At 45.9% G+C, this 27,666-nt stretch overlaps 1 protein-coding gene and 1 pseudogene across 7 annotated transcripts in view; one reads left to right on the top strand and one right to left on the bottom strand.

Annotated features, from left to right (window-relative positions):
- The window catches only part of PDE1C (phosphodiesterase 1C), a 454,332-nt gene that overhangs the window by 226,971 nt on the left and 199,695 nt on the right, over positions 1-27,666 (top strand). The window contains exons 1-2 of one of the 7 annotated variants that reach the window (XM_016160250.2): positions 3,105-3,566; positions 22,242-22,268. The exons of 5 other annotated variants lie outside the window; for them this stretch is intronic. In XM_016160250.2, coding sequence (XP_016015736.1) covers positions 3,466-3,566; positions 22,242-22,268 — 128 coding nt within the window. In that variant the 5' untranslated portion in view covers positions 3,105-3,465. Of the gene's footprint in view, positions 1-3,103; positions 3,567-22,241; positions 22,269-27,666 lie in introns of those variants that run through there. One more of the 7 variants, XM_016160242.2, reaches the window with a different exon arrangement.
- LOC118610933 lies at positions 7,545-7,663 on the bottom strand (annotated as a pseudogene).

Raw genomic sequence — 27,666 nt, 5'->3', positions numbered from 1 at the left:
GACCACATGAGATGTCCTAAAAAGCCTAACCCAAAAAGCTGGTTTAAGAAATCACGAAGGAAATTAACCCCCGAAGCAAAGCTGTGAGTGGCTTGCATTTTTTTAGACCTTTTGTTTCTGCCAGGATTTGCACCCGCTTTCTGCTTGCCTCTGAGAGGAGCTCCAGCAGGAATCGTGGCTTGTCACGTTGCTGCAACTACAAAGCATATCCTTTCTACGAGGACACAGAACCTGAGTGACATAATAAATAGCATGGCACATCTACAAGTAGTGATATTTAGCTGGCAGACAGAAGGCAAACTTTTCAAACTAACGTGGTTGAGAAGAAGAACTGGATGAGGAGCAAAGAATCCTGGGACACTTAGTGGTTCTTCGGCCTCAGCTCTCATCTGTGAAGTGGGAGCATTGATCACTCAGGGAAGGGACCAGAGCAGCTCTGTCTTTAGTTTTGAAATCTGAGGTATGTATTGGAGTCCCTTTAAGATGTTCTTTGAAATAAAATATTTCTGTTGCTTAAAAAATTCATAACTTCTAAATGAGAGTATCTTGAAGGTCCCCTCTATGGCTGTAAAATAAAGCTAAGTTAGCTGTATTCTTATCAACGTTCTAATACACGTTTAGTTTGTAAAAAAAATTTTTTAAAATGAAACAAAATCATGTTTCAGAAACTTTTTTAAAGATTATTTTTCGTGCTCCCTTTCTGATTAGCTTAATTGCAATGAAAGGCTGCTCCTTTCCCTTTCCTTCCCAAATTTCCTCTTCTCCTACTTGATCAGAATCCTGGTAACACTAGGAAAAAGTCATAGGCGTCGTGTGGAACAGGACGATGAACGTCGTCCTTTGTCATTCCCTTCTATCCTGTCATCCCGGCCCGTCCTTGGAGAAAGCGTGACACAGTTAAAGTGTGTATTTGGGAACAGGCATCTCTTTCTTTTATTGGCCATTCTTTTCTCCAAGTCTCTCCAGGTGGCCTCATAGACTCATAAAGGTGGAACAGATATAAAAAATCCTTTTGCCTAAATTCTTCATTTTAAAGATGTGGAAAATGGGACTCTGTGAGGCGGACAGTTTGTATTGGATAAGCTGTAACTCAAACTCTGGTCTTTTCCGGTTCAGATCTCTTTGTAATGGATCTAGATAACCTCCTCGTATTTCAGTTTTCTTATTGTAAAATGGATGGTAATAATAATCATATTTGCCTCACACAGTTGTTGCTAGTGATATGTGAGTGTGGAACCCTTAGAACACAGCTTGAACCATAGAAAGTTTCTCACATATGGTTGCTGTTATTGCCATTAGTACACTTCCATACTCTGACCGCAGGCTGCCCAAGGTACGCGATCTGTCGGAAACCTCTTTTGGGGACCATGCTTCTGTCTTGCATCCCCAAAACAAATTGTTAAAATAATCTCTTCTTTTAACATCCCATTCCCCCAGATGAGTGTTCCCTGCTGGGTGAAACTGGGTGGGCAATTGGTTTTATTCAGATAAATGAATTTCATGTTAATATGTTGACTACTTCATGCTGCATTTGCCTGATAGAAACGCTATATAACTCGTTGAAAATGAACGTGCTTCCAGAACACCTTTTAGGATTGACTTGAATGAAGGTGATTCAGATTGTGCGGCAGGTGAATGTGCAAGTGCTTTTTGAAATTGGGCCGGCCTATCACCTCACCTTGAGGCAGGTACGTTCTGTATTGGAACGTACAGCCGTGCGGGCCCCATCACCCTCACTTCAACTTCTGGAAAGTATACGGCAGCTATGAAACGGGTGAGCGTTTAGTATTTAGACGCTATTACTTTATTCCTTCATCAAGGTCACATGACTGGAACTTGGGTGGTGAAGACTTAGTTCTCACTTTTCAGTTTATTCTGCTTTTGAGAAGCAGGAAAATAACTGATGGTTAGAAAAAGAAAGCCGCGCGTGTGGCCGAGAGAATCGTTGCCTGCCAGTGAGGAAAAGTACTGCTGTGGGGGAAGCCGCACCCTGATTCTCAGGAGCCCTGAGTCCCAGGTTTGAAATGACTCCTTGGAGGGGATGGTGGCTTCATCCGGAAGGGACTGTGACCACCGGTAGCTCTGTGGTGTCAGGGATGCAGTGGGCTTGAGCTCAGATCTTTTCTTTTTCTGTCTTCGGCCCCCGTCTGTTAATCCCCCATCCCCCCTCGCCCCCCCCCCCCGCCCCCACGCCGGTCCCACCCGGCCACAGCGTTCTGCTGTGTTGACATTGTGGATGACCCCAGGGGACACTGGCAGTGAGCTGCAGCTTTGTGGAGCGGAAACTCTTGCTAGCCTCAGCACCTGCCCACCCGTCGCCCAGCAGGGACCCCTTGAGGAGCCTGTGGCATTTACCAGCAGACACTCCTACCCCCTCATTTTGGTTAATGCCCCCCACTGAGAAAGAGAGGGAGGGAGGAAGGGGGTGCGGGGAGAGAGACCCATTAGCAAGAGCATACCAGGACTTTGTAAGTGCGATGTGTGCCTATCAATTGCTTTAATATTTCAAAATGAAACCGGCTCTCCAGTGGCGGGTGAGTGAGCGTCGTAAATGACGGCTCCAGGCACAAACTCGGGGGAGCCTCGGCCACGGCTCGCCCCACCGGCCCCCAGGGAGGACGCAGAACCCCCCCGCCGCCCCTCACTCTCCCCGCTCCCCTCGGATTTCTGCGCGGTGCCGTTACTCATCTGGTGCGGGCTTCGGGAGCCGCGGACACACGCGGCGGGGGCGCCTGGCGTGCGGGTCGCGGGGTGCGAGGCTGGAGCGCGGCCCGGGGCGCGGCGCCCCTCCCCGCGCGCCCGCGGGGGCCAGACCGGGCGCCGGCCCCGCGCCGACCCACGACTTTTCCCCGTTGTCGGTTTTCTCGCTTGTCAGCAGAGCCGCTGCTGGTAAGTGAAAGGCAAGAGAGGGGGGCCGCGGAGGCAGCCGGGCAGGGGGGCTGGGGCGCCGGCGGAGCGGCCGCGGGGTGCCGGGCCGGCGGAGGGCGCGGGGCGCGGGGGCGGAGCCGGGGGCGCGGCCTCGGGCCAGACGCCCCCCGCCCGCGCGCCGCGCCGCCTCCCACCGGCTCCCCCGGCCCGCCCCCCACTTTCCCTCCGCTTCCTTTCCTCCCCGTTCAGCCCTCCCTTTCACCTCCACATCCAGCCTCCGCACCGATCGCTTCTGTGGCTTCGTTAAAAATAATAATAATAATAACAATATATGCATATATATTCGAATAGACCCGAGGTGCTTTCTCCTGAACCCCAGCCCGGGACCATGGTCGGTCACCACGGCCTCCCAGGGGCCCGCGGGCCCGGGGCTGCCTGCGATCCGAACCCACTTTGAGTGCGGACTTGGGGGGGCACAGGCAGGGGAGCGCGCGGAGAAAGTGACAGGCAGAGGCGCGCGGGCTCTGCGGGCCGGCGGGAGGCGGGAGGGGACAGCCCGGACTCGCTCAGCCTCACTCCCGGTGACAACCTGCAGCTATGGAGTCCCCGACCAAGGAGATTGAAGAATTCGAGAGCAATTCTCTGAAATACCTGCAGCCCGAACAGATCGAGAAAATCTGGCTTCGGCTCCGAGGGCTGTAAGTAAATTTTTATACGTCTTTTGCCCCATTCCCCCTCCCATCAGGGCTGCTCCCCAGGTCCTACATGGCCCTTTAAATGCCGTCCAGAAGTTCCATAACTGCTTCTCTGTTGATTACAGTCACTGCTACCGTCTTACCAGCAGGCAGACTTGTCTCTCTGACTGAGGATGCCTTGCTGTTTCCAAGCCATGCCTTCTTTGGGGGAAGGGGACATGTCCTTAGATTTCGATTGTAGTAGCTCAATAACCGCAGAAATGTTCCTGGCCCTTTTTGCTCAGGGAGAAAAGTTTGGGGACTCAGGTCACAGACTTTTAGTTAAAAGAAGAATATTCTCTCTAAAGTGCTTGCAAAGACCTTGGCAGGTGGTCCAAGAATGTATCAACAGTTCAAATTCAACACGCATTCTGGCTGCTGAATTCTCTTCTCCATATTCACGGCCTAGTTCAACTTCTGATATTTTCTTAGGATTCTTTCTGGCAGGGAAATGGTTACTGGAAGGAAGGGCTATTTTGAAGAAAGTGAGGGTCAGAAGCAATATTGAATTTTCTAGCAATCTTTCAACAGTGAAGTAGGGTGTTTGCTTTCAATACAGTGGCCAGAATTTTCTGGATAGGCGGGTGGACAAAGATCTCTGAATTCCATTCACTTCATTAGGTTCGGTCTGGGTTTGAGTACTGAGGAGAGGTGACCTGGAATTACAGGGCATTTTCTGTGGAATAAGTTCATAAACAATGAACTGTGGGTCTCTCCCATTGGAAGCTATAGTGATGGCTGCACATCTACAGTTTGCTTCTCAGTTGACCAGGCAGGTTCCAAAGACGCCTTCCATACCCACTGGAAACTCATTTCATCAAGATAGCGAGCATCAAATACCCACTGCTGTTTAAAAGAAAAAGTTTTTTTTTTTTTTTTTCTCTAAAGATATTCTCTAGACATTCTAGGCAGTGATGGTGAAACAAGTTCCCTGGCATTTGTTTTGCTGCAGTTAATTGTTTTTAGAAGCACGTGTCCATGAACAACCCCCTGCCCCCCCCCCAAAAAAAAAATAAATAAATAAGGCACTGATCTACGTTAGCTGTTAGGGGAGGCCACATCCCAATCAGAACATTCCGGAGTTGTGAAGGGAAGCAAAGCAGTATGTGTTTCTTCAACGGGTTCTTATTTAAAGTGCAAATTATAAAAGCCCGTCAGTCAATAATCTAAATGAGCTCCTCTGCCATTGATCTAAATGGGAAACCGTGCCCAGTAACAGGATGTTTCAATCGTCTGGCTGCTGCCTGCAAGCAGAGGCAGGAACTTGTTCTGAGATCCTGTCTCTCTGGCTGGCAGGCTGTCGGGACAGTGGGGCTCAGGCAGCACGGTGCGTCTTTCAGAGCGGTGTTTACAGTAAGCTCGCGTCTTATGTCATGAACATGACACATGATCGTGTTTGGCTGCGCACGGAAAGTTTGTTGCATCCACAAAGCTTATGTCTGAGGTACCGAAACAGCAGCGCGGTGTCCAGGTGGTCTTCTTGCCATCCTGTCTCAGGAAGAGCTTCTTCTCTCTGGCCGATTTGCAATTTAAACGACTCCCCACAGAGCTCCTCGGGCTGGAAAGGAGTGTTTGGGCCAATCGCTGAGACCGAGGTGGGATCTCGTAGGATAGAGCAGTAACAGCTCACTGTCTTGGAGCTTTCTGTGTTTCCTATCTGTTTGACTCCTCTCCCCAAGGTGTTGGCGTGTGTGATGAGTCCACATTTTCCTTTTCTAGTCTTTCCTATCTATGCAGCACCCAGTGCCTTTGAACTTAAAAGGTGTGAGTTGATTCTTCTCCAAGTGTGGTTCCGAAGTCCTCTCTTTACCCCTCCTACTGAAATGCTCTGCACAACAGCACTCCTAGGATATTTACAGCTTCACCTTCTAATTTGAAAAGGACGTTACTATTGTTATTACGACGTATACTTTTTTTTACTACTGTTATGGTTCTTACTACCATTTTTTTTTTTAAACATGACAGTAGTGCTATAATAAGTTGCTAAAGACTCTGGAAACCAAAGCACATGCTTATTTATACAACTTGGAATAACACTTTTTCGGTTCGCAAAATAGAAACCTTTAGGAGATGGAAGGGCGTGTGACTATTTGTTCACACAACAGACTCTCAGCAAGAAAGGAAGCTGCTCTTTCAACGTTTTAGAAAGACCCAGTAGCCACAGTTGGATTTTCACGTCAATTTATTACCACGACACCTTCTAGAAAGGCCCTTATCAGTGACCGCAGATAGTCAGTTCAGCTTGTTTGAGAAATGTCAAGTTCAGGACTTGATCATCTCGCGCCTGGACTATTTGGTGGTGTCTGTATTCTCGTTAGTGTCTGTCCTGTTTAATCTACTGTTGAATTTTCATCTTCTCCATCGGCATGTAAGTCTCTCAAGAACAGACATCTGTGTGTCTTGCTCACTGTTGTACTTCAGGCACCCAGAACGGGGTTCAGCACATAGTAGGTGCTCTAGCTCTATGTACAGATGATGAAGGAAGCATAAAGACCCAAGAATGAACTTTTACATATCCAAAATAGAGATAAATATATATTTGGGTCAGCTGATAGGCCATGTCACCTAGCAACACAATATTCCATGAGCTAGAGAGGAGGAATGTTCTATTGACATCACTATCCAGTTCGGGCACAGAAGTCTAAACTGAGGTCGGACTGGGCAAGAATGTGGCAAAGCTGGGACCTGGGGCTGAGTCCCACCCTGTGTTTGCCCAGGTCCCCTCTTTCCTCCTCTTAGCTCTCCCCTTTTCTGCACTGGCCAGGAGTTGTCCTTGTGAGCAGCAGGAAGATTGCTGAGGTTGTCATCTGTTAAGAATGTACAGTGTGAGAGACTATAGGGGTGAACTTTTATACGTCACGTCCCCCATCCATCCCCTTTCCACGACTTCTTGTTCTGTCTTTCCTTCTCACCATCTGAATACTATATATTTTATTCGTGATGTGTATTGTCTTTGTCCTCCCACTAGAATGTAAACTCCCTGAGGACGGAGGTTTTCTCGTCTGCCTTGGTCTCTGGCTATCCCCAGTGCTCATGGCACTACCTGGTATACAGTAAATTATTGATCAGTATTTGAAACCCAGGGCTGTTTCACATGTCCTCTAGGACAGGATTAGGGAAAACTCTTAACCTGGTCTTGTAGCCTCATCGGCATGCTAATAGTGCATCGAATAGTGGAGATGTGAATTTCTAACACTGTCTGCCCCAGCTGAGATTACAGCAAACCCTGTACCGCTTAGGCATTTACTCTAATGACGACTCCCATTTCCCTTGAGCGAGTTGTGCTACCCACCAGCCTGCGATTCCAGGGGTGGAGTGTTCCTCGGCTTCCGCCTGCAGCCCTCCACCCTCTCACACGCATGCTCACGTTACGCCGATGAGAAGGGACCACATCCTGCACCCCGAGCTTTCTTAAGTACAGTGGTCAGAGAGGGATGCCGTCCTCTTGTACTTCTGGGAGGAGCCTCTCTTTTGCTGTTCCGTAAACCTGTTGGCATACCTCTTTCCCGTGTAGGAGTGGGTGGAATATTTAAGAGCCCTCCCCCAGGGGCTGTTTTCTTGGGGTTCTTCCAATCAGGGAAGATATGACCGTGGCTGTACGTTATTCCTCTGGTGATGTGGGGAGACTCGTGCTGCATGGGTTGGAATCATGACTTGTACCTTGGGTCCCGACCAAGAGTTTTTCTATTGCCAGATTTCTATATAATGACAAAAAAGTATTTTGATACTTTTTTTTTAATTGAAAGCAAGAGAACAGATTTTATTTATTCCTTGGCATATATTGTCACAATCGTAATTAAGCTATCATGTAGTCATTTTGCCCAACTATGAGGTAGTCAGTATAATACATTTTTTTTTTTTTTTTAGGCAAGGCAACCCTTGGTTGACCTCACAGATTGCAAGGACCTTGTCAGCTTATAATTCCTTATTTTTTATTTTTTACACCTACTGCACCTGGTCTTCCTAGGTGGTCTCCCATCCAAGTACTAACCAGGCCCGACCCTGCTTAGCTTCCAAGATCAGCTAGGATGGGGTTTGTTCAGGGTGGCATGGCCGTAGACAGTATAATACATTTTATGCAACATTCTTTATAAAGATGATGGTGTATTTTTTCTATTATCTAAAGTAATATCATGAATATAAAGGGAGGTAAACAGTTATGAGGGCAACAGACAGGCACCGTTGTTTTTGTCAATCCGGCAAGCTTTCCCAGAGCCCACGTTACGGTAACAGACCCTGCCGCCCTGTCCACCCACTGCTCCCTGCTCTGGGGATGGGCTCAAGATCCACGACCGGCCAGTCATCTAGTTTCACCCTGCTGGTCACAGTGGTCAGTTTCAAGTGCGGCACAGAACCCAGGGGGCACAGTGAGCCCACGGAGACTGCTCTGTCAGCCGGCGGGGAGGGCTGCTTTCGTTTCTTCTGGCCACCCCCGTGCCCCCCAGTAGCTGCTACTGGCTCCATTTCCCACTTCTCGGAGAAGATCTTCCTACCGTAGGACACAGTGAGGCCAACATTCGAAGAGAAGCGGAGGGCAGAGGGAGCGGAAACCCCAGGGTCTGCTCGCAGAGGCCCGCCCACTCACTGCCGTTGTTTTCCTGGTTCTGCCTATTGTTCCAGCCAGTCGGGTTCTGTTTCTGTTTGGGTTGCTTCGAGTTTGGTTCCTCTGAAAAGAGTCTCCGCTAATACGCGCAGAAGTACAGGGAACTTACATGACTCTCCCAAAGCACACGGCAAAGATGGGTCGGGGGAGCCATGGGCGAAGTAGCCTGGATCTTTGGTTTCCTATTTCTTCTTTAATGGGACCTTGCATTTTCTCTCGACTCGTTTGAAGTCTTTAATAGTGTCATCAGTATTCAAGCAATGTGAGTTTACTCGGTGAACATCTGTTGAGTGTCTAGGATAAGCGCGATGCTTTGGTAAGCTGCGGATATGCAAAAGTAGATGAGATACTTACCTGCCCCTTCAGCAGTCTCCAGGAACAGTGGGGACCATAGTTATGGAGGGATGCACGGGAGTTACCTCACCAGGGAGGACCAGAGAGGGTCGCCCAGGAGCAGAGAGCTGTGGATTTATTCTGGTAGAACCCTTAGAGTCACAGGAGGAAACTTGCAGATTCCTTTCATTCACGTCAGCCTTTTGCAAAGATGCGAGGAAAACAAGGACTCATCCAGCTAGCTCAGAATAAATCAGCCCAGAATTCCGAGGTGGCTTTATAGACAACTGCGAAGCTGCTTCTACTTACTAGGATAGAGCCCGAGTGGCACTACCCTTTTCATTGATAACTCCCAAGGGAGGGGGTGTGGTTCGGTCTATTTGCTATCAGTTAGCATAGAAACATTGGACAGAAACCTCCTGGGTTACTCAGGACTTGGCCCCTGGCTTGGTCCCTGGTCCAGGTAGCGGGGTTTCTTCCCTTATAGCTCAATCCCAAGAGCCTTAGCTACTTTCCTTAAAAGAGAGCTGTGTGATAACCAGCTCATCTAGTGCAGTACCGAGAGACAGGCTGAAGTTCGTGAATGGAGTATGTGCAAAGCTGCAGAGGCCTGGGGGGCCTTGGCGTGTCGAGGAGGAGTGAGACGTGACGTTGGAAAGGAAGCCATGGGCCACGCGGTGATACCTGGAATGTTAAAAAATTTACTTTTTGTTTTTCTCAAAATTATACATACTTATAGTTTAAGGAGGCAAGTGTTTGAATATATTTTATTGCATTACACAAAATAGTGTTATTATGTTCAAGGCACTTTCAGAGATTTTTTTTTTTAGATAATTTTAAGGAGTTTGTATTTTATTCCTTAAATTGTAAGGAATGATTAAAAACTTTAAGCTGGAGAGTAACAAAATGAGATTTGAAATTTAGGATGGCTATTCTGGAAGAAGCATGCAGGACAGAGATTGGAGGTGATACTCAAGGCTCGGAGACCAGTTGGAAAAATGACCTGAATTGGGGTAAGTGCCGCTGACAATGAAAGAACAGGGCGCAGATTCGATGAATTGGCAGAACTTAGTTTTGGAGCGGGGAGAGAGAGAAAGAGAAGGAGAACGCTTCCGAGTTGGTTTTGGCCTGGATGTCTCAGTGCGTTTGGTGTCTTCTGCCTCGTCAGGGACCGTGGAGGGAAGAGCAGGCTTCGATGAAGCAGGCTGATGAACTCGAGTTTAGACACGTTGAACCGGAGTAGCCTCTGGAGTGTGAAGTAGCTTCTGGCTCTAGCATTCTGGATCCCTGGAGAGACCTTCGGCCTGGAGTGGTGGGTTGTGGTTCTGAGTTAAAGCCTTGTGAACAGGCACCTAGGGAAGCGGGGCTTGACCCGAATCTCACTAATGAAGCGACGCCGAAAGAATGATTTAAAAGGTTATTGTTTCTTTTCTTCAGATCACATCTTTTACTGTATTTATTGGCCCTTCCGGTCTCCCATTGAGTTGGAAATGTCAGATGGTTCAGCATATTTTTATTGGGCTCCAGCTATGAAATAGCAGAAGAAAAGCCCTGCTCTCAAGAAACTTCGAATCTAGTCATGGAGACAAGATAATTTTATAGACATGCAAAAAATTAAAAAGCACCAATAAGAGACGGAGCAATAATTAACTGCCAAATAAGTGATATTGACACTATCTCCTAGGGTTCTGAGAAGGCAGACATTTACATTTGAGGTATTATTTTTTTGAGTCTCCCTGAAATTTGTTCTTAATGTATATCAAAGGAGAGAAAGAAGGGAATGTCAAAAAGGGTCAGTAGGTTCTTATGTTTAGCATGGAATTTTCTTTACATGAATGCAGTGTATTAGTACATCGTTACGTGCTGATCATAATTTGGTTGTGATAACTTATTAGCTGATTATAACTCATTATTTAGCAGCTGAATGTTTATTATTTTGACCAAGCTTTACAGCCTCCATAGTTGGGGAAGCAGCCCTAAGCAGAGAGATTTCTGCATTTCTAGAAATCTCAGTTTTCTGTCTTTAATTTTATTTGGCTCATAGAAAACTACTTTCCTTGGTCCCAGTTTTCCCAAATGGAGCGAATGCGTTTACGTGACCTACCTCATGGGTCTTTGAGAAACACCTGAGAAAAATAATTGTTAAACGTGAGGCACATAAAATCATCTGTAACAGCTTTGAGATTGACCATCACAATTCCCTATTAGTAATAAAATAATGAATTCAATGAGTGAAACACTCTATTTCTAGAGAAAGGATACTGAATCCGTGTAAAGCACTGGTATTTTTCAGGCGTATTGGAGTGTACTCTTTATTAAAAGATCTTTTGACAGCTCTTACTAAACAAAATAAATAAGTATTCATGTAAGAAAAATCTAGATGTTTCTAGGTCATGAAATCATGAAAAAGCTAAAAGAATAATCAAAAAGACAAATCGTGATTCTAGGTAATGAGTTTTATTTATATATTTGAATGAGTGTACACACATCTCACATGCAGGAGACTCATCTGTCACTCATTCACTCAGCAAGCATTTACTCTGACACTTACCATGTGGCAGGCACTGTGCGAGGCCCCAGCGGTACAGCGGGAAACAAGACGGAGACTCCCTGCCTTAGGAGTGTTCAGTCTATGTTAATGGAAAATAGTAAACATATGATTTCATAAATAATTTTCACAGTGATGAGCGCTGCAGGGAAGTCCAGGGCTCCGTGAAAGCATAAGAGGGGCCACAAACCTGGTCCACGAATCAAGGAAGGCTTCACTGAAGACGTGAGATTTAGGCTGAGATATGTAGAAGAAAGAGGCGTTAGGCAAGAAGGGAGCTGAGGAAGCGTGTCCTAAGGCGCTCGAGGCCTGGGAAAACACCACGTGCGAAGAGCCAAAGAAACATGGCAGCTCCGAGAAACCAGAGGAAGGCCAGGTGGCTGCGGGTAGGCGCCGTGGAGCCAGGAGGCTTAAGACGCAGCAGGGGAAGGGCAGCTCTTGCCTCGTCTCTTAGAGACCTTAGCAATGGGAAGCCACGTGAGTCTGTAGAGACGGATTCGAGAGCTTTGCAAGAGGTAGACCCGACAGAGCTTGGACATGGGGCATGGGGAAGAAAGTGGAAGCTAGGACCACTTCCAGGCTTTCGGCTTGAGTCCCAAGGTGCTATTTATGTAGATCAGGATCACTGAGAGGGCAACAAGTTTGAGGTTTGGTTGTGGGGTGGAGCAGAATGAATGGAGAGTGGGGGTCGTGAGTTCAGTTTTGGATATATTGAATACCAGGGCCTGTAAGATGTCCCCGAGGAGATGTGGTGAAGGCGTGAGCACTTCGATAAGTGGACTTGGAGATGAAAGGAAAGGTCTGGATTAGAGATGTAATGTACAGCCCAGCAAAGAAGAAAAATTATATACACATATATAAAGTATACTCATATGTGCACATATGTGTATATGAGTGTGTACGTGTGTATATGCCAAATTCATATTCCTGTAAATGTTACAAGTAGAAAAAACATAGATCCCCTAAACAGGTGGAGAGGAGGCGCCAGGAGACTGTAAGTTCATGTCCATTTCTCATTGGCATTTACTTACTCGGCGTATGGGAAAGGCCAGCTAGCAATCAACAGACGTAGCTTTGCTAGGAACCCTTTCATTGACTACTTCGTGTCATGTCCAGCAAGCGTGGACTTGGAGCAGAAACAGGAGCCTGGGAGGTAGGCAGGGACATTTCCAGTATTCAAAGTCAGAAAGAAACCACGAACCGAGAAGCTAAATGGGATGAAGCTGTCCTCATGGACCTTCTGGGGACTGGGCACGAGCCAGGCAGTGAGGCCCGAAGCTGGGGCCTAGCGCACCGCAGAGGAGCCTGGTGAAGCCTGGCTGGCGGGAGGCTCCATGGACTCAGCAGGGGGCCATCCTGGTGTCTAGGCTCGTTCAGTGGACACAGCCTCCTGCTGCCCTCCAATGGACACACTGTCTCTTGTCCCTGCCACAGTGTTGGCCGTCCACACCACCTCTGCCTCATTCATGGCCCTCTGTTAGCTCTCTAAGACCTTGCAGAAATGGCCCTCCCTGCCTCTGTTTCTAGTCTCTTCCAAGGGCCTATTACAGGGACCCGATATTCCATATTCTGCTGAAATAGATTTCCTTTCCCATGGGCCACCAGAAGAGTAGAAATTTAGACAGTCGCCATGAGAGTGCATTGAGTGTTTTGGCTGAAAGTCACTATTGGACATCCAAAGAACATTCAATTCTGTTGACCCAGAGTCCAAACAACCGAAATGCTTACATAACCAAGACTTTTTCTACACTCTAGAGACGAGCTGAGTAAGTCGGCAGTGAAAGATTAATTCTTGAAAGCTACTTCCGGATTTTAGGACTAGTTCAAGTTCAGACCGACTCCCCTCCTCCTTTTTTTTTTTTCTCTACCTCTCTGATTTTTGTCCCACAGTGGCTCTGAGGGGTCTTACACTACGTTTTAATTAAAGCCCCCAAAGCATGTTGCATTCAGTATCCTATTCCCGGGGGCCGTTACTTGGAAATTCTGCTGGCTACGAGGAACTGTAAACACTTCCGCGAAGAGGACCCCGTGTCTCTCCTCTGTGAACTATTAGGATTAATGATCACAAATCAGATTTCACAGATGTCGTTCAGAACTGCCATTCTTTCTATAAAACCACTGACTGAAATTAGCCATTGTTAAAAAAAAAAAAAAAAGAATTGTTCAGAGCACCCTTTCTGGGCATGTAGGTGTATTTTCAGTGAAGGGAGCTGTCATGAAGAGGCTGGTTCAAATGCTCAACTGATTCTAGTTGAGACCAGAGCTCAAAATGGGGTTTTTGTTCTGTATTTTGGGCATTGGCCTCATTTTTTGCCGTATTCCAATTGTGGAGATTTACAGCGTCTGTGTCCAGAGACGAGCCTTCCCTAGGTGCTGCTGCTGTGAGCCAGGGCTCCAGAGGGAACAGGAGGGGGGAGTCCTGCTCCCAAGCTGTCGTGGTGACTTAAAGTCACCGCCTGGAATTGTAAATGGCCTGTAGCTGCTTCCTGCCAGGAGCAGATTTTTTAAATTAAATATTTTGGGGTACCATTGGTTAATAGTAAGTTCCAGGAGTACCACTTAAGAATCCGACGTCTGTGTGTTCCAGGTGTGCCCACCACCCTTGTGACACCATGTGTTTGAGCCCCTTTACCTTCTTCATCCTCTCCTCACCCCTGTCCCCTCTGGTGACCACCATGCTGTTGTCTGTGTCCATGAGTTTGTTCGTTCATTTATCGCTTCCTGTTTTGCATCCCACACCTGAGTGCACTCAGCTGGTTTTTGGTAAGGGTTGGGAAGAAGGGTGTAAGAGAGGAGAGAGGGAAGGGATCCTTCTGGAGTAGACGTAAAAGGCTTAGAAAAATTAGATTAGTTGCTGAAGGTCAACTTGGCAGAAGATACAGGTTTTGTTCTGGTTAAATCCACATGGGGAAAAATAAGAGAATTCGTGGAAGCAACTCTCTGGATAATTCAATTAAAAAACCCTGCCCTTCCCCGACGTCCAAAGACGAATCTGCGAAGAGTGAGATTTTTGTCTTCATCCTTTGGATTTTCTGCACTTTGGATGTGTTGTCACAGATATAAAGAAACGTTTCTGTTTTCAGCCTTTCCCATTGATGTTTATCTAGCTAGGAGCCAGGCACCCGGGAAGGAGGGCGCGAAAACCTCTCCCATTTCCACCTACACGGTTTTGCTGTACTTACAACACAGCAAGCGGTTGTATTTATGTGAACAGAGCGATAAATCATTTATGCAAAGAAGTGCTACTTGGACTGTTACAGGTGTGACATTTACTTTCTGTTTTCTTTCCCTAAAAACTTTTCCATATTTTCCCACCGTGGCCAATGACTAGCTCACTGCCCAACTTGAGGCAGTACATTTTGGTATGCTCAGAAAATTTCGCTTTCTAGAGGAAGAGTTCACTTTTTTGGGGGGGGAGGGGTGTCCCATTTTGGGACCTGTGAGATAGTAATCTGAGTGCTGGAATTTTTAACCCATGCCCAGGGGAGAAGCAGGCGTGAATGAGAGATTTGGGTTTCTGAGTCTGGCCAGCTGTCTGCGGACAGATGAGGGGTCCGGGAAGGGAAGCAGTGAAGAGACGGGTCCCAGGGGATAGTGCGCATTGGCTGTGTGAGTTGATGCCCTTCCAGGTGGGGCTTCCTGTGGGGGGTTTAGTTTTGATTAAACCTTCTCCTTAAAGGTTTGTTCGCCTTCCACTGCTCAGCCAGCACTAGGTAGAAACACAATTGCTTTTCAGAGTGAGTTAAAAATTGATTGCCTTATTTACATAATTTTCAGATCAGTTTTTTCTTATTCTTCAGATTCACCGTCCTCACTCCCAAACTCCACTGTCAAAGGCTTCCTTCATTTGAATTTGACCTCATCACTTTTGGGTAAACATATGGGAGTTTCGTGCTCTGGGAGTTGCTGTCCCTGAATATGATTGTCCTTTTCTAAGCAGCAAGATGAAAGGGCATGAGTCTCTACGACAGTTTTTTCCCAACAGAAAACCTCACAGAAAAATTCTTTAGAAAATTTAAACAACAACCAAAGACTACTTTCCTGACTATGTAGTTATTTGAGGTGAAAGTGAATTTATGTCATTTAATTATTTTTTATCTTTTTTCTTGCCTCGGATCTTTGGCCAAGCAGGAGAATGTAATCATTGCCCATATGGGTTTTTATTCTACAGCTCATGGGGTAAGAAATACTTGACCAAGTAAGAGAGGCTCTCTTTTCTCTGATATCTTCTTTTTCACCCTAGATAGTCTGCCGGAAGGTGCCTGGGGACTGCAATGTATATATATTTTCTCATTGGCATTTACTTGTTCAAACTACGGGAATGGCCATCAAGCAGTCGATATATACAGCTTTGCAAATCTAGGTTTTAACGTACACATCATGGAAATGTAATCACTGGTAGAAATGAAAGAAATACGCAAGGACCTTTCGTTCTCAGCCACATGTAGGGCAGTTTCTATACGTGATTTAAGACAGATGTAAGGGCGGCTTCTGTGGGTATCCGCTTCTGTACAGCCTGCACCTCACACGCCAACGAAAAGCAAAACCAGAGGGTCAGACGATCATTCACATCCTCTCATTCCACGAGTATTCGTGGCATTTTATCTCCGTCCACTTTCCCACGAGTGAGCCGCATGCGATCTGAACTTCTGTGAACACGTCAGCTCCTTGAGTCTTGCCACGCTCTTTGTTTCCTTGAGTCTGTCCTCCCATCGCCTCTCCCTTGAGAGAACCGAAGGCTGAGAACCAAAATTCCTACAGCTCTCTGTGCATCTGCAGCAGTAGTGACCTCAACAGGGAAGGAGGGAGCCGGGACCCGACGGCATCTGGAGCAGAGTGAGTCATCGCTGCACAGAAACCCCGGAGAACACCGGAGCCAGAATGAGAATTCTCGCTGTGCCTGTGTGTAGTTGTTACTCACGCAGCTTCCCATACCAGAGGACCTTCTTGTGCCCAGCTGGGAGGTATCTTGCTGTCAACTTAGAAACCGAATACGAGTGTCGGTTTCTCTAAGCCAGCTTGTTTGAATATTAAGCCTATTTATAAACCTTATTATTGCAGGACCCATATGGCTCTTACGCAGAGATACTCACTTTAAAAAAGTGAAAGACTGCCAGACGCTTCGTAATTTAGCATCGATGCATAATTGAGTCTCAGGCTATCAGGAGTGATTCCCAAATCTTCTGTTTGACTTCGGAGTATGTGAAACTTACATTTGATTGTGGGCATGCCTGGTGCCCTGAGAACTCGGAGGCATCGACAAGCTAACATAGCCCCTTAGATGCATCCTTGGCCCCGCCTCACTGTTTTTTGTTGTTGTTTGTTTTTTGTTTTTTGGTTTTTTTTTTTTTGCCATTTCCTTGCTGTCTCTACTCAGCCTCCAGGCAGGTTCAGGTTTACTGTGGACAGAATCGCCCTCTAAGCTTACTTAGTTCCATCCTTTCTCTCCCTGTTTGGGGCCAGGACAGGTAAAATGAAGTTCAGGCTCCAGCAGTCTCTGCTGGATGACACAGGCATGGAGAGCTTTGGGGAATCTTTTTAAATATTGGAGGAAGGTCAGTGCCCCCCTTTGCTCTTTGATGATGCTCCAATCTCAGTATCCACTTAGAATGTGATCAGCTGGATGTGCATGGGCTGGAGCCTTTAAGGGCTGATTTTCGAGCTCATCTTTTCCTGTTTTGTACATGCACATGTGCGTGTGCATGCAAACACACGCACACACACCCCATTTGATACTTCATGGGAAAGCCATAGTTCCCTAGAAACATTCCAGACTTAAACAGACATTGATTTTTAATGAAGACCAGGAGTCTTTTAATTTGCCGGTGAGATGGATACGGGTCAATCAGTAATTCTCGTGATAGCGCACGATATCTCTGCATGGAGTTACAACTTTTGGAGACTGCTTAAGGATTCTGTGTATGCAGCTCACGGAGCTTCGGTTTTTAGGGAATTATTGATAAGATGGATATTTGTTAAAAGATAATTTTAGGTATTTCTAGGGAGTGGTATTGTGTCCATTTATATATAAATACTCAGTTTTACCTTTTTTCCCCTTATCTTCGGAAGGGTGGCCTAACTTGTCAAATTAGAGGTAAAATGTCCAATTAGAAAATGTCAAAATAGAGGGAAGGGTGTGGTTCTGCTGACCTCGCTGGGAACGGTGGCAGGTGGGCGTCTCCGAGTGTGCAGCCCTCAGGGTCCCCGGAGCATGGGGGCGCGGGGCAGGCGCTGGGCGGGGTTTCAGCTCCTTCTCTCAGCAGGACCGAGATTAGCACCTGCTTTCTTTGTGGTTCAAGTGTTCGAAGCGAAGGGAATTGGAAGTATTCCGTATTCCACTTTAGAACACAGTCTTCAACCTTTTTTCCTTCACTTTTTTTTAATCAATGAAAGACTATTTTTTTTTCCCAAAACAAAACTTGGAAACCTCTCGAAGTACAATACCATTACTATTTATTCAGTACTATTGTTATTAATGGAGTGGCCGACTTTTCCAGACATTACCTGGATCCCCCGCGTTGTGCTAAATATATATCATTAGGTCCATTTTTACATTCAGCTCTTACATCACTTTGTGGAGCAGGTATTAATTACCTCGATTTTACAGATGAGGAGACCGATGGTTGGGAAAGTGGGGAAGGTCACTAAAGGTCACACAGCTTATTGAACGCACTAAGTTGGAGAAAGCATTTGAGCTCAGGCAAGTGATCTTAAGCATTATGTTATAATGCTTAAAAAAACCCCCCGAAAAACAGTGCTGTGTGTGTGTGTGTGTGTGTGTGTGTGTGTGTGTGTGTGTGAAGGGCAGAGAGCGTTCTAGGGAACGGTTGAAAAAGCACGGGTCTAGGCCCCCGTGGAGGCAGTGCCCTCAGCCTGGCCTCGTAGGGATGGATGACCTGCCATCTCCTGCACTGCCCGCTCTGCCTGATCCCAGAGCTCAGTACCTCCTGGTCCTTCTCTGCTTGCTACACCAGCTCCAACCAGCTCTGTGAATCTCGAGATTAGCGGTGTATTGTTTCAAGTTTCAAAATTATAAATGTAAAGTAAGTTTGAAACACAAAAACGAGAACATTTAAAAACATTCCCTTGGTCTTGCAGGTTATGAATCAGGGAGAAATTCTGTGACATTCTTAAAAACAAAAGGCCCAAAATAAACTGGGTTCTTCTCCAGCTCATTTCCTGTGTTCGGATGGAAAGAACCCAGTGTGTTCTATTGTTATGGGTTTTGTTTGTTTTTGTCTAGTGTCTAAGTTTCCTCCTGGCACCCTTTGGCTTTGCCTGATTTCCTCAATTTCCTTGGAAAGTTTCAGAGTTTGCTTTCTGTCTCAGCGACTTTAAGATTCTGTATCCTTAGGCAAGTTACCGAACCTCTCTGAGCTTCACTTCTGTTGAGTATAAAGTGAGGCGAACCTCCCAGGGTCTGTAGGAAGTTAAAGTAAGTTAATCGTATCACGGGCATGAACAGACGAGCTGCTCAACAATCATGAGCCCCTCCCTCCCTCCTCTCATTGCTTTCCTTTTGTGTGTAGAAAACCATGGTAGATGTCCTCACTGCTTGTAGGAAATTATCACCAAACAGAGGGGGAAATGAGTAGGAAAAAAGAAAAGCAAGTGTTGGATCAGTTTCTCGATAAATTCATTCATTCCACAGCAATATAACGAACAGCTGCCGTTTGCCAGGGATTGCATTAGATGAACGAGAAGCAGGTAGCGGACAAGCCGTCACTCCTGCCATCAGCGTGACAGGTCATAACCGTCCGGAGCGACAGAGGCAATGATGCGGCTGAGCTCTGGCCACCGTGGGGCACGCGAAAGGCGAGTCACCCAGTTCGGGAGGCCCCAGAAGGTTTCCAGGAGGGATGTCTGAGCTGAGAGCAGAAGGAAGAGTCGGGCCTCACGAATCTCACTCAGACGAGACGATGCGTGAGGCGAGTCACAAGCCCTTGAGCAGGGCGATTTCCTCGGATCTCCGTTTCCTATGGTGCTTCTGGCGCTGACCTTCCCATTCCTGTGTAATGGGGCATTATTTGGATTGGGCCTGTCTTGATTTTGGGACTATTTATGTCTAAATGGGATAAGATGGGAAGTGAGAACTTTAGGACTCGTGAGGCCGAGAACACACCCGTGAAGGTAGGGATGGTCGGGAGGGTGAGCCGGACTGAACAATCAGATTTTGAGTCTTCCTTTCTTTGGATCTACCAAATACACAACACGTATTTTGATAGATGTGAGTGGCAGGCACACATGATTTATTTATTTTGCCAGCAGCAGACATTCGTCGTGTGCTGACCATGTACGAGTTGTTGAGATAGATATAGAGGTCCATATGCTAGGAACCCTGACCTCAAGAAGCTCAAAACAAGGGACAAAGGGACCTAACAGTTTTAAAATGGCCCTTACATGACATGCACAGTACCTGGCAAATTCATTCAGCACATTATGTCCTCTGAGCTCATTCTTTACATTTCATAGCTGTGAAAGATAAAGCTTGACCTAGCATAGAGCTCGCCTGAGGTCTCACAGCTAGAGAGAAGAGCGGGTTGGGTTTTGCACCAGGCCTGTCGCATTCCACAGCCCTTTTGTCTTTCCACGTAATCAGAGATGAGACGAGACAACACGAGAAGCGACCCCTTTCCCCAGTTGTCCTCTGTAAAAAAAAAAAAAAAGGACGCTATTACCTTATTCAACTTTGTCCTCGACACTTTTCAGCCTTGTTGCCTGCTGCCTCCTTCCCTGTGTGGCTGGGCTGGGCTGGGCTGGCCTGGGCTGCTGGTCTGAGACTCCGAGGCCTGCCCTCCTCACTGGCCCGCCTCACACAGGCATATTTCTGCTCGTTGAAATCCCACCCATCAATCAAGAGTGCCTCTTTCGTGAAGCTGCCCGAGCTTCTCCCCGTATTGGTTGTCATAATAAAATAACACTCGAGGCACGTGCCTGAACTTCCTTTTTTTAGCATTCACATTCTTTCAGAGAGTGGATCTTAATGATATTATGAGGATTAGTGATGTATGTTGAATGCTTCTTACTAGTACGTGCTGAAAATGGAAGAAGCCATTCTCAGTTTTGTTCATCTTTGATGTTTTTTTTTGGGGGGGGTGGGTGTTCCCAGCAGTGCCTTTGTATGGTCCTTGGCAAGTGCTGGGAGAATTCTGTGGAAGCCAATAGCAGAAGTCATCTCCTTCTGCTTCTGGAGTCACCGTCCGCTGATAGAACTGGTCAGGTCTCTGGACAGAAGCCAGGGGCCTCCTTCCGGCCCTGCTGCCCCTCGCTTTGGGCCTCACACCCTCTCACCGGGTTATTTCCTGGTCCTGCCAGAGGCTCCTTAGCCCGGCGTGTTAGATGGCGGGGCCAAGGCCATGGGCACACCCACAGCTCCCCGTGCTCTGTGCCCGTAGACGTCACCTGTGCCTTCGGCTGCCGCCGGGAGAGTGTGAGCTGTCCCTGGTGCCAGGGTCCAGGTGTGCGAGAGCGGGCGGTCAGCGTGCATGCATGCCAGCTTTCGGGGGGAGTGCAAGGCCCTGTTTTAGGCGCTGGGATATGGCGGGGAGGCATTCCGGGGAGCTGACATTCCGGTGCGTTATCTCATTTTTTTTTCACCACAAGCTCTTGAGAGAGGTGCTCTGATGATTCTTACTTTACAGCCAGCGCACTCACTCAGCTGACCTTCCTCCCCATTTATGTAATTCATACATGTAAATGTCTCCATATAGTCATATAGTTTTATATATGTGTATATCTACATGTGTGACTGTGTACATACAGGTAAATGAATATCGTTTTTTTCTAATTATAGTCATAGTGCTCATTATATAAAGAAAATTTGGAAAATTCATAGGAGTGAAAATAGAAGGAATGCTCCATTAACGCATTAGCCTGGGGTCACGGCCGTCATTCCGGTGTGTTTCCTTTCGGTTAAGTAGATATCAGTTCACATCCAGTCAAGACCACACTGTGGGTTACGGGTTGCATGCTGCTTTCTTCACTTAACACGTAACGCTGGCATGCATGTCTTCACCTGAACAACATGTCACAGGCCATCAGGCTTCTGCATTTGAAGCAGCTGTGCCTTTCAAAAAAAACAAACAGGTGACATACAATTCTTTTCGCAAGTCAGTGGCTTGGCTTCCTGGGTGCAGTGACTGTAATGGGTATGTAGATGTGGAACTAAGGACGAGCGAGGAGCATCGCCCTTCCCGGAGATGCTACAAGGAGGCCCGTCTTCCTCTCCCAGCCCTTCCTTCCTCTGATCCCTCCCCTCCAGGGATGAGCTAGTAAAACTCCGCTGACCATCTTCAGAGTCTGACACCAACGTGAAAAGCATGGGGATAGCGGGGAAAATAAACATTCACGGTCACTCCCCCTTGTCTTGTTACTGTGACGTGACCTCGGTGGGTTAGTCAGGACGGATGTTCCCCATGCGGAAGACTAAGAAGCCCTAACCCCAGTCGACTTGCCCAAGGCCAGGCGAGGACTGTCAGTCGCAGAGGTGGGCGGAACTCGATGCGCTTCTGCTTCCTGAGAAGTGTCCTCTGAGCCCACATTCCCAGCGCTGTGCTCACTGCTTTCGCTTCCAGGCTTGGTCATTGTCCCGTTCCTCACGTCTTCGTTTTCTGAAGACCATATATCTGATCGTTTGGTTTTAGCTGCACAATTTACACGTTTATATTTTAAAAGGCGCATCTTTAAAGGGACTTCAGTGTTAGACGATGGGGGTAGCAGTGACAACGGTGACAGTACAAATAGCCAATAGTTATTGACCCTTTATCACATGCCAGACAAAAAGACTGCTGTGCAGCCTCTGTCAGCAGCCCCGTGGATCTGGTCAATGGAGGGGCTGAGATTTGAACCTGGGTCTTACTGTCTTTAAGTCCTGACCTAACCCAGAGGCTCCAGCCCTCAGAGGGGGGAAGGAAGAGCATCGTGGGCAGAGCCATCACGCTCTTGGATTGCTACTTATAACGATTAACAGCCATAGGCATCTGACCATAATATGATGCAATAATCCAAAGCTGGGTTTTGAGACCCACAAGCCTTGCAGAGAGAACCTTCTGCAAAGTTTTCCCTCCGTGTTCATCCCTGCCGAAGCTCTCTTTTTCTAACCCACTGCCTGCCGCAGACCCTTTCCTGATATGTGTTTATGCTTCTTTTCCTACAGGAGGAAATATAAGAAAACATCTCAGAGGTAAGAGTGCCTTTCTGGGAAAGAAAGGCTGGTTGGTGGAGTCATTTGTGGCACAGCTTTTCACAGATCTGGCTCATGGTGGACGCTCATTTGTAATAAACGGTCTCTCGGTTCCTCCTGCTTTACCTTTGTGTTGCTATTGCCTTTGTAATTACCGACTGATCGCAGGCCCTTCGTGTGGCTCAGCACATGTCTACCTTTATGAGAGTGGGTCCGCTGGGGTAAAAGGCTTGTTCCTGCTGCGCTGTCTCGTGGTTTTACTAAAACCTTGGCTAGGGGTGGTGGTGATGATGCCGAAGGCTTCTATATTTAACTACACGTTTTAGTGTTTGAATTCTCCTTTGCCTGAAATCCCCCATTGCCTGCTTCACTGACCAAGTGCTGTTGGGCTCAAAGCACAGGTACAAATTCCTTGAAGAGCAGTGACGGTCTCTCTGATTTATCCGCGGAAAGGGGGATTTAAAGAAAACTATCAGCTGTTGTCATCCTCCATTACTCTGTTTTATTGCGAAGAGTTTGGAAAGCATATTTCAAAAATATAGAATTGCTTAGACCTTTTTGTTTGCCAAGCATTCAGAGCTCACAGTTAGTCCAAAAAGCTCATCATGTCTGCTTTTCATTGATTGCATCCGACTCTGGTGTTATAGCTTTAAATCATTTACCTTCATATTAAAAATCACCCATGCAACTAAAACCTGCCAGTGGGTTTCAACAGTGGTCCTTTCACATGACCATGTTACCGTTACCTTTTCTAAGGAGTATCGTGTCATCGCAGAGACTCCTATGTCCTGTGTTTTCCAGATAAAGTCAGTAACCCCAATTGGTGGTGTGATAATTTGATATGCAGGGGAGAGGTGCACGAGTCATTGAGAGAAAATGAACTCACACTGTAAAGCTTCTGCGAGGTTGCTGTACTTTTCTAAATATAGTGAGCTCGTACAGATGGCTAAATAGTTCTGTCTTGTTCGGGTTCATCAGGCTCATGGTAGTAATTGGATGTGAACCGCTGAGCAGGATGTAAATTAATCACTAAAGTTAGAGGGCATAATAATTGTAAGTAGTAAAAGGTGATTTCTCATTTTCACGTGTAGTTAATCTGGGGTATGACATGTTTCAGAGTCGCCTCAATTTTATTTCAAGGAGAGATAGATAGGTAAGAGGGAGTCTTACATGGGAGCTGGTCAGACCTGTCAAGTTTTAAATTACTATGTTGATTATTTTTGAAAGCATGTTTTTGCATATCTGATGTGAATGGTGTTGCAAATTTTATTGTGTCGAGGTAATAATAATAATAGTAATAATAATAAACAAGCTGTCTTGTACCAGCTTCAGTCATGCAAAGTGCAAATTAACAGAGGATTGTTTTGACCTTTGCTATTTTTAATCACACCCTTATTTTCACATGACATAGATCCACGTCTCCTAATTTGTCACCGAGTAACGAACCGTCCCTAAACTTATGTCTTTAAACAGCAGTTCTAATTTGCTCACGATTTTATGGGTCGGGAATTCAGGAAGGATGTCACTGAGTGGTTCGAATCTGACCAACCTGGTGTTCGCTGGGGCTTCTGGAGACGGAAGGTCCGCGTTTAAGACGGCGTCTTCACTCACGTGTGGGGAATCTCGGTGATCCTTGTTCCTTTCTTTCTCTCCACATGGCTTTCACCCTTTGGGTGTCTCTGTGGAACTTGGGCTTCTTACTGCATGGTGGTCTCAGGGTATCTGCATCCTTAGCTGGCTTCTTCACCCATGTGTTCCAGAGACACGGAGAGGAAGCTGTCAGCTTCTTAATTGTGGCCGAAGCCCAGAAACTGGCATGGTGGAACCCACTCTTAGATTCAAGAGAAACGGTTGGAGATCACATCTCTTGATGGAACGGTATTACAGAATTTGAGGTCTTCTTCATGTACCGAGACATCAACCTTTTCCAGAATGCTTTTGCTTGAGATTTTTCCAGGGGTCTATAAATGTGGAGAGTGTGGATACCTCATATGGTGAAAGGTAGACACTTTAAAATGTATTTTGATCCCTTTGTCAAATGCTGGCCTGTTTGAATGTTGACTTGTCTATTTGATGGTTCATTTAGATTGGGAGTAACAATGATTTTTTTTTTTTTTTTCATGTTAGGGACAAGGATGAGAATGTGGACTTGGTTAAGTTCTAAGTGTAGTTTTGTGGCTTCAATTAATAATTAGTCAAATTAAGCCGGTAGCTTTATGTAGAGAAACAAAATGACATAAATATTGTATTAAAAAGCTTAAGATCACATAGGTTTACTTTAGACATCAGGGGAAGTACAGTCTGGGATACAAAAATAATCTACTTTCATTTAAACTTTTTTTGCTAAGTTTCATTTCATTTCACTTATGTGTTTATTTACCTTTCAAAGCCATGTCGAAGAAAAAAAATCCACTTGCTTTCAAAGTTATCATCATCCTACTACAGCTCATCCGAGGTAGATATCTTTCTTTGAAGAGTTCATGAGGCAGACCTTAGTAACCCAAGAGAATATTTCGATGACAGTGAGCCCACTGAGCCTCACTTTTAGCATTAAGAGGAATATACTCATCTCTTCCAAGACCAGAATTTCAGCTGAAAGAGTGTAATTATAAATACCTTTTACTGGGTTAGCAAGGACACCAGTGGCTTCGCTCTGCACAGAAAACCTTATGGAATTGGGATTTAAGTAAACATGGTTGAGAGGCACCATCCTTTTGCCTTGTGAATGAGTCTTGTCCATGAGAACCAATCCTTCCAAGAGATTTGCTAAAGTGGTGGAATAAGTAATTTGATAGCTAGAGAGGATTATACGGGAAACCTGCTTCTCCATAAATTCCTGTCAGGTTGTTCTTGATAATACAACTGCAGCTTCAAGTTGTCATGTTGGGCTGCGAGAAGTTTATATCTTTGAGAAAGCATATCAGGCCATGTACAGAATAATCACAAGTACCTAGAAATAATCTCTTACTTCTAGGATGCCCCTGAAGAAAGGAATTGCTATCAGGTATGATGTTATAAGCCAAATCATTGTTAGAAGTGCTGCAGACACATGCACACACAGATACCACTCTCTCTCTCTTTCCTCCTCCTCCTCCTCCTCCTCCTCCTCCTCCTCCTCCTCCTCCTCCTCCTCCTCTTCCTCCCCCTCCCCCTCCCCTCTCCTCCCCTCCCCTCCCCTTCCCCTCTTCCCCTGCCCCTCTCCCCTCTCCCTTCCCTCTCTATTCCAGTATGTTAGGAAATGCTGTGATTGGTCAGCACAATCAGAGGTACAAAGAAAGGCACATCCATAAACCTGAGCGACCTCTGTATATACACGTCCAGTTTTTATATGTCTGGACTGTGAACTCAGGATGATGGGCAGTTGGAGTTTTAGCTTGAAGGTTTCTGTTGATTTGTTCGTTATTAATCATAGCTTTGTTTAGATCGTTGAAGAAGTTCTGGTTCTGGCTCTGTCTGATTTACTCATTTTATAAATCTGGAAATATTTCTGTGAGCAACTGAATTTAGCCAAAGGCATCTCTCATCTTTTTGATAATCATATCATGTTGATAGTCAGGCTAATAGTACTTTACAAAAATATTTTGGTTCAATGAAAGTTTACTTAGTACTTACTATTGCCTTGTACTTAGGTAAATACTAGAAATAAGTTCTGTAAGAAACACCTGCTGTGAAGAGGTACACAAGCTTGTAGGTGAGACGTGTGAATAAAATAATTGTAACAGAGGGTGTAAGTGCTATAATAGATATAAGTGTTGAGGTCACTGGGGACAATTAGATCTGTTGGGAGGAGCTTGCATTATATATACTCTTCTCACACTAGATCACAAAGGTGACCTGTAGTACTGCCTTTTATTCATGGTGCTTGAAAGTTCGGTCTTATTAAAGTCTAGAAGGATGGTCCAGAATCTTTTCTGTGTTTTCTTCATGTTTTTAAGTCTTTTAAAAAATGTATGTTTTGTTGATTCTTTATGTTTTCTTTCTCAAAGGATCAAATGGCTCAAAAGTATTCTGGATATTAGGAGGAAGACAGCCCAGGACACAAACATATGTGGACAGAATTGATAAAGTGGATATCGCACCTGTGGATGATATAGTGGCTTCTCTCTGTTGCATGGCAAACGTGGGGTTATTTCTTCCCCAAGTGTCTAATCCCTTCTTTCACTTGGATTTTTATGTGGCCCAGTAATCACATTCGATGAGCCCAATAATCGATTAAATCCAGCAAATGATTCCCTTAGTCAAGACTGCCCATGTTCGGCCTCTATGAGTCAGCATACTTGTGAGTCATCAATAGAACTGCTGCTTTTGCTGTTAATAATAGATCGTCGCATGTGGGGGTGGGAAGGTGCATAGAGCTCACCCTTTGGGGAGGTTGCCTCCTGAGCAGTTGCATCGTTGTGTTAGCAGGTGCATTTGCTGCTGAATTGTGCCCGTTTCATTCCTGGTTCATATTAAGACTCATGAATTCCGAAGCTCTTTCAGCACTTTTGACTTGGAATTGGCAGACTGTTGTCCTTTACCTTGTACTAAAAAATGGCAGCTAAATACCTCGTTGAGAAAGTTAAAAGGGCGATAGGATAAATTAAGGCATGTATTTTTATAAATTTGTCGATAACCAATCTTCATATTATCTACTTAGTACTAATATTTAGAGTCTAGGAATTGGTGATGACATCAGGGACAAGAAGATCTTCCGAATGTTAAAGTCCTCTAACAAATGTTTTCCTACGCTTGAGATGACTAATAAAGTAGTAAGAACACGTGTAGCAGCCGTGAGAACATAACCTTGAGACGTAAACTTTTATGTTGTTCTCCCCTTTTACCCACGATAAATGGGTCTCTCACAGCGCGTGGGCTTTTCCTTCTTGCCGTGTTCATTCCCATGACCTTGGCCCAGTCTCATTACCTGTCTCTTAGATCATTGAGTAGCCTCCTAACCGCTCCACTTACTCTGGTTTCTTCATCTTCTCCATTCTGCCCAGCCATGTCTGGTAACTTTTTCTGATAACCTTGTCTTTTATTGCGCTGTGTGTGTTTGAAAATAACAACAACAAACCTCCATTGGCTTCCTTTTGGCTCACAAGGACCTATCTGCTTGTCTGGGATTTCAGGGGTTTCTGTATCTGTCTCCACCTCAGCGGTGCCGCTTCGTCTCTGTTGCTGCTCGCCATTCCCCTGAGTGACAGTCCAGTTGAGCACCTCACTGCCTGTCAGATCATGTTTGCCTTCTGTTTTCTATCACCACTTATTCATTAGTAATTTGTCTGGAATTTTGTATGTTTTTTTAATTTATTTTTTTACCTGCTGAAATCCCATCTCTCTCTCTCTCTCTCTCTCTCTCTCTCTCTCTCTCTCTCTCTCTCTTTTAGGCGAGACAACCTTTGGTTGACCTCACAGA

The sequence above is a fragment of the Rousettus aegyptiacus genome, unplaced genomic scaffold (genome assembly GCF_014176215.1).
Source record: "Rousettus aegyptiacus isolate mRouAeg1 unplaced genomic scaffold, mRouAeg1.p scaffold_m13_p_13, whole genome shotgun sequence".
In the NCBI taxonomy this organism is placed as follows: domain Eukaryota; kingdom Metazoa; phylum Chordata; class Mammalia; order Chiroptera; family Pteropodidae; genus Rousettus; species Rousettus aegyptiacus.
Note: the sequence above shows the minus strand (reverse complement) of the source record. Positions and strands in the feature narration are given on the sequence as shown.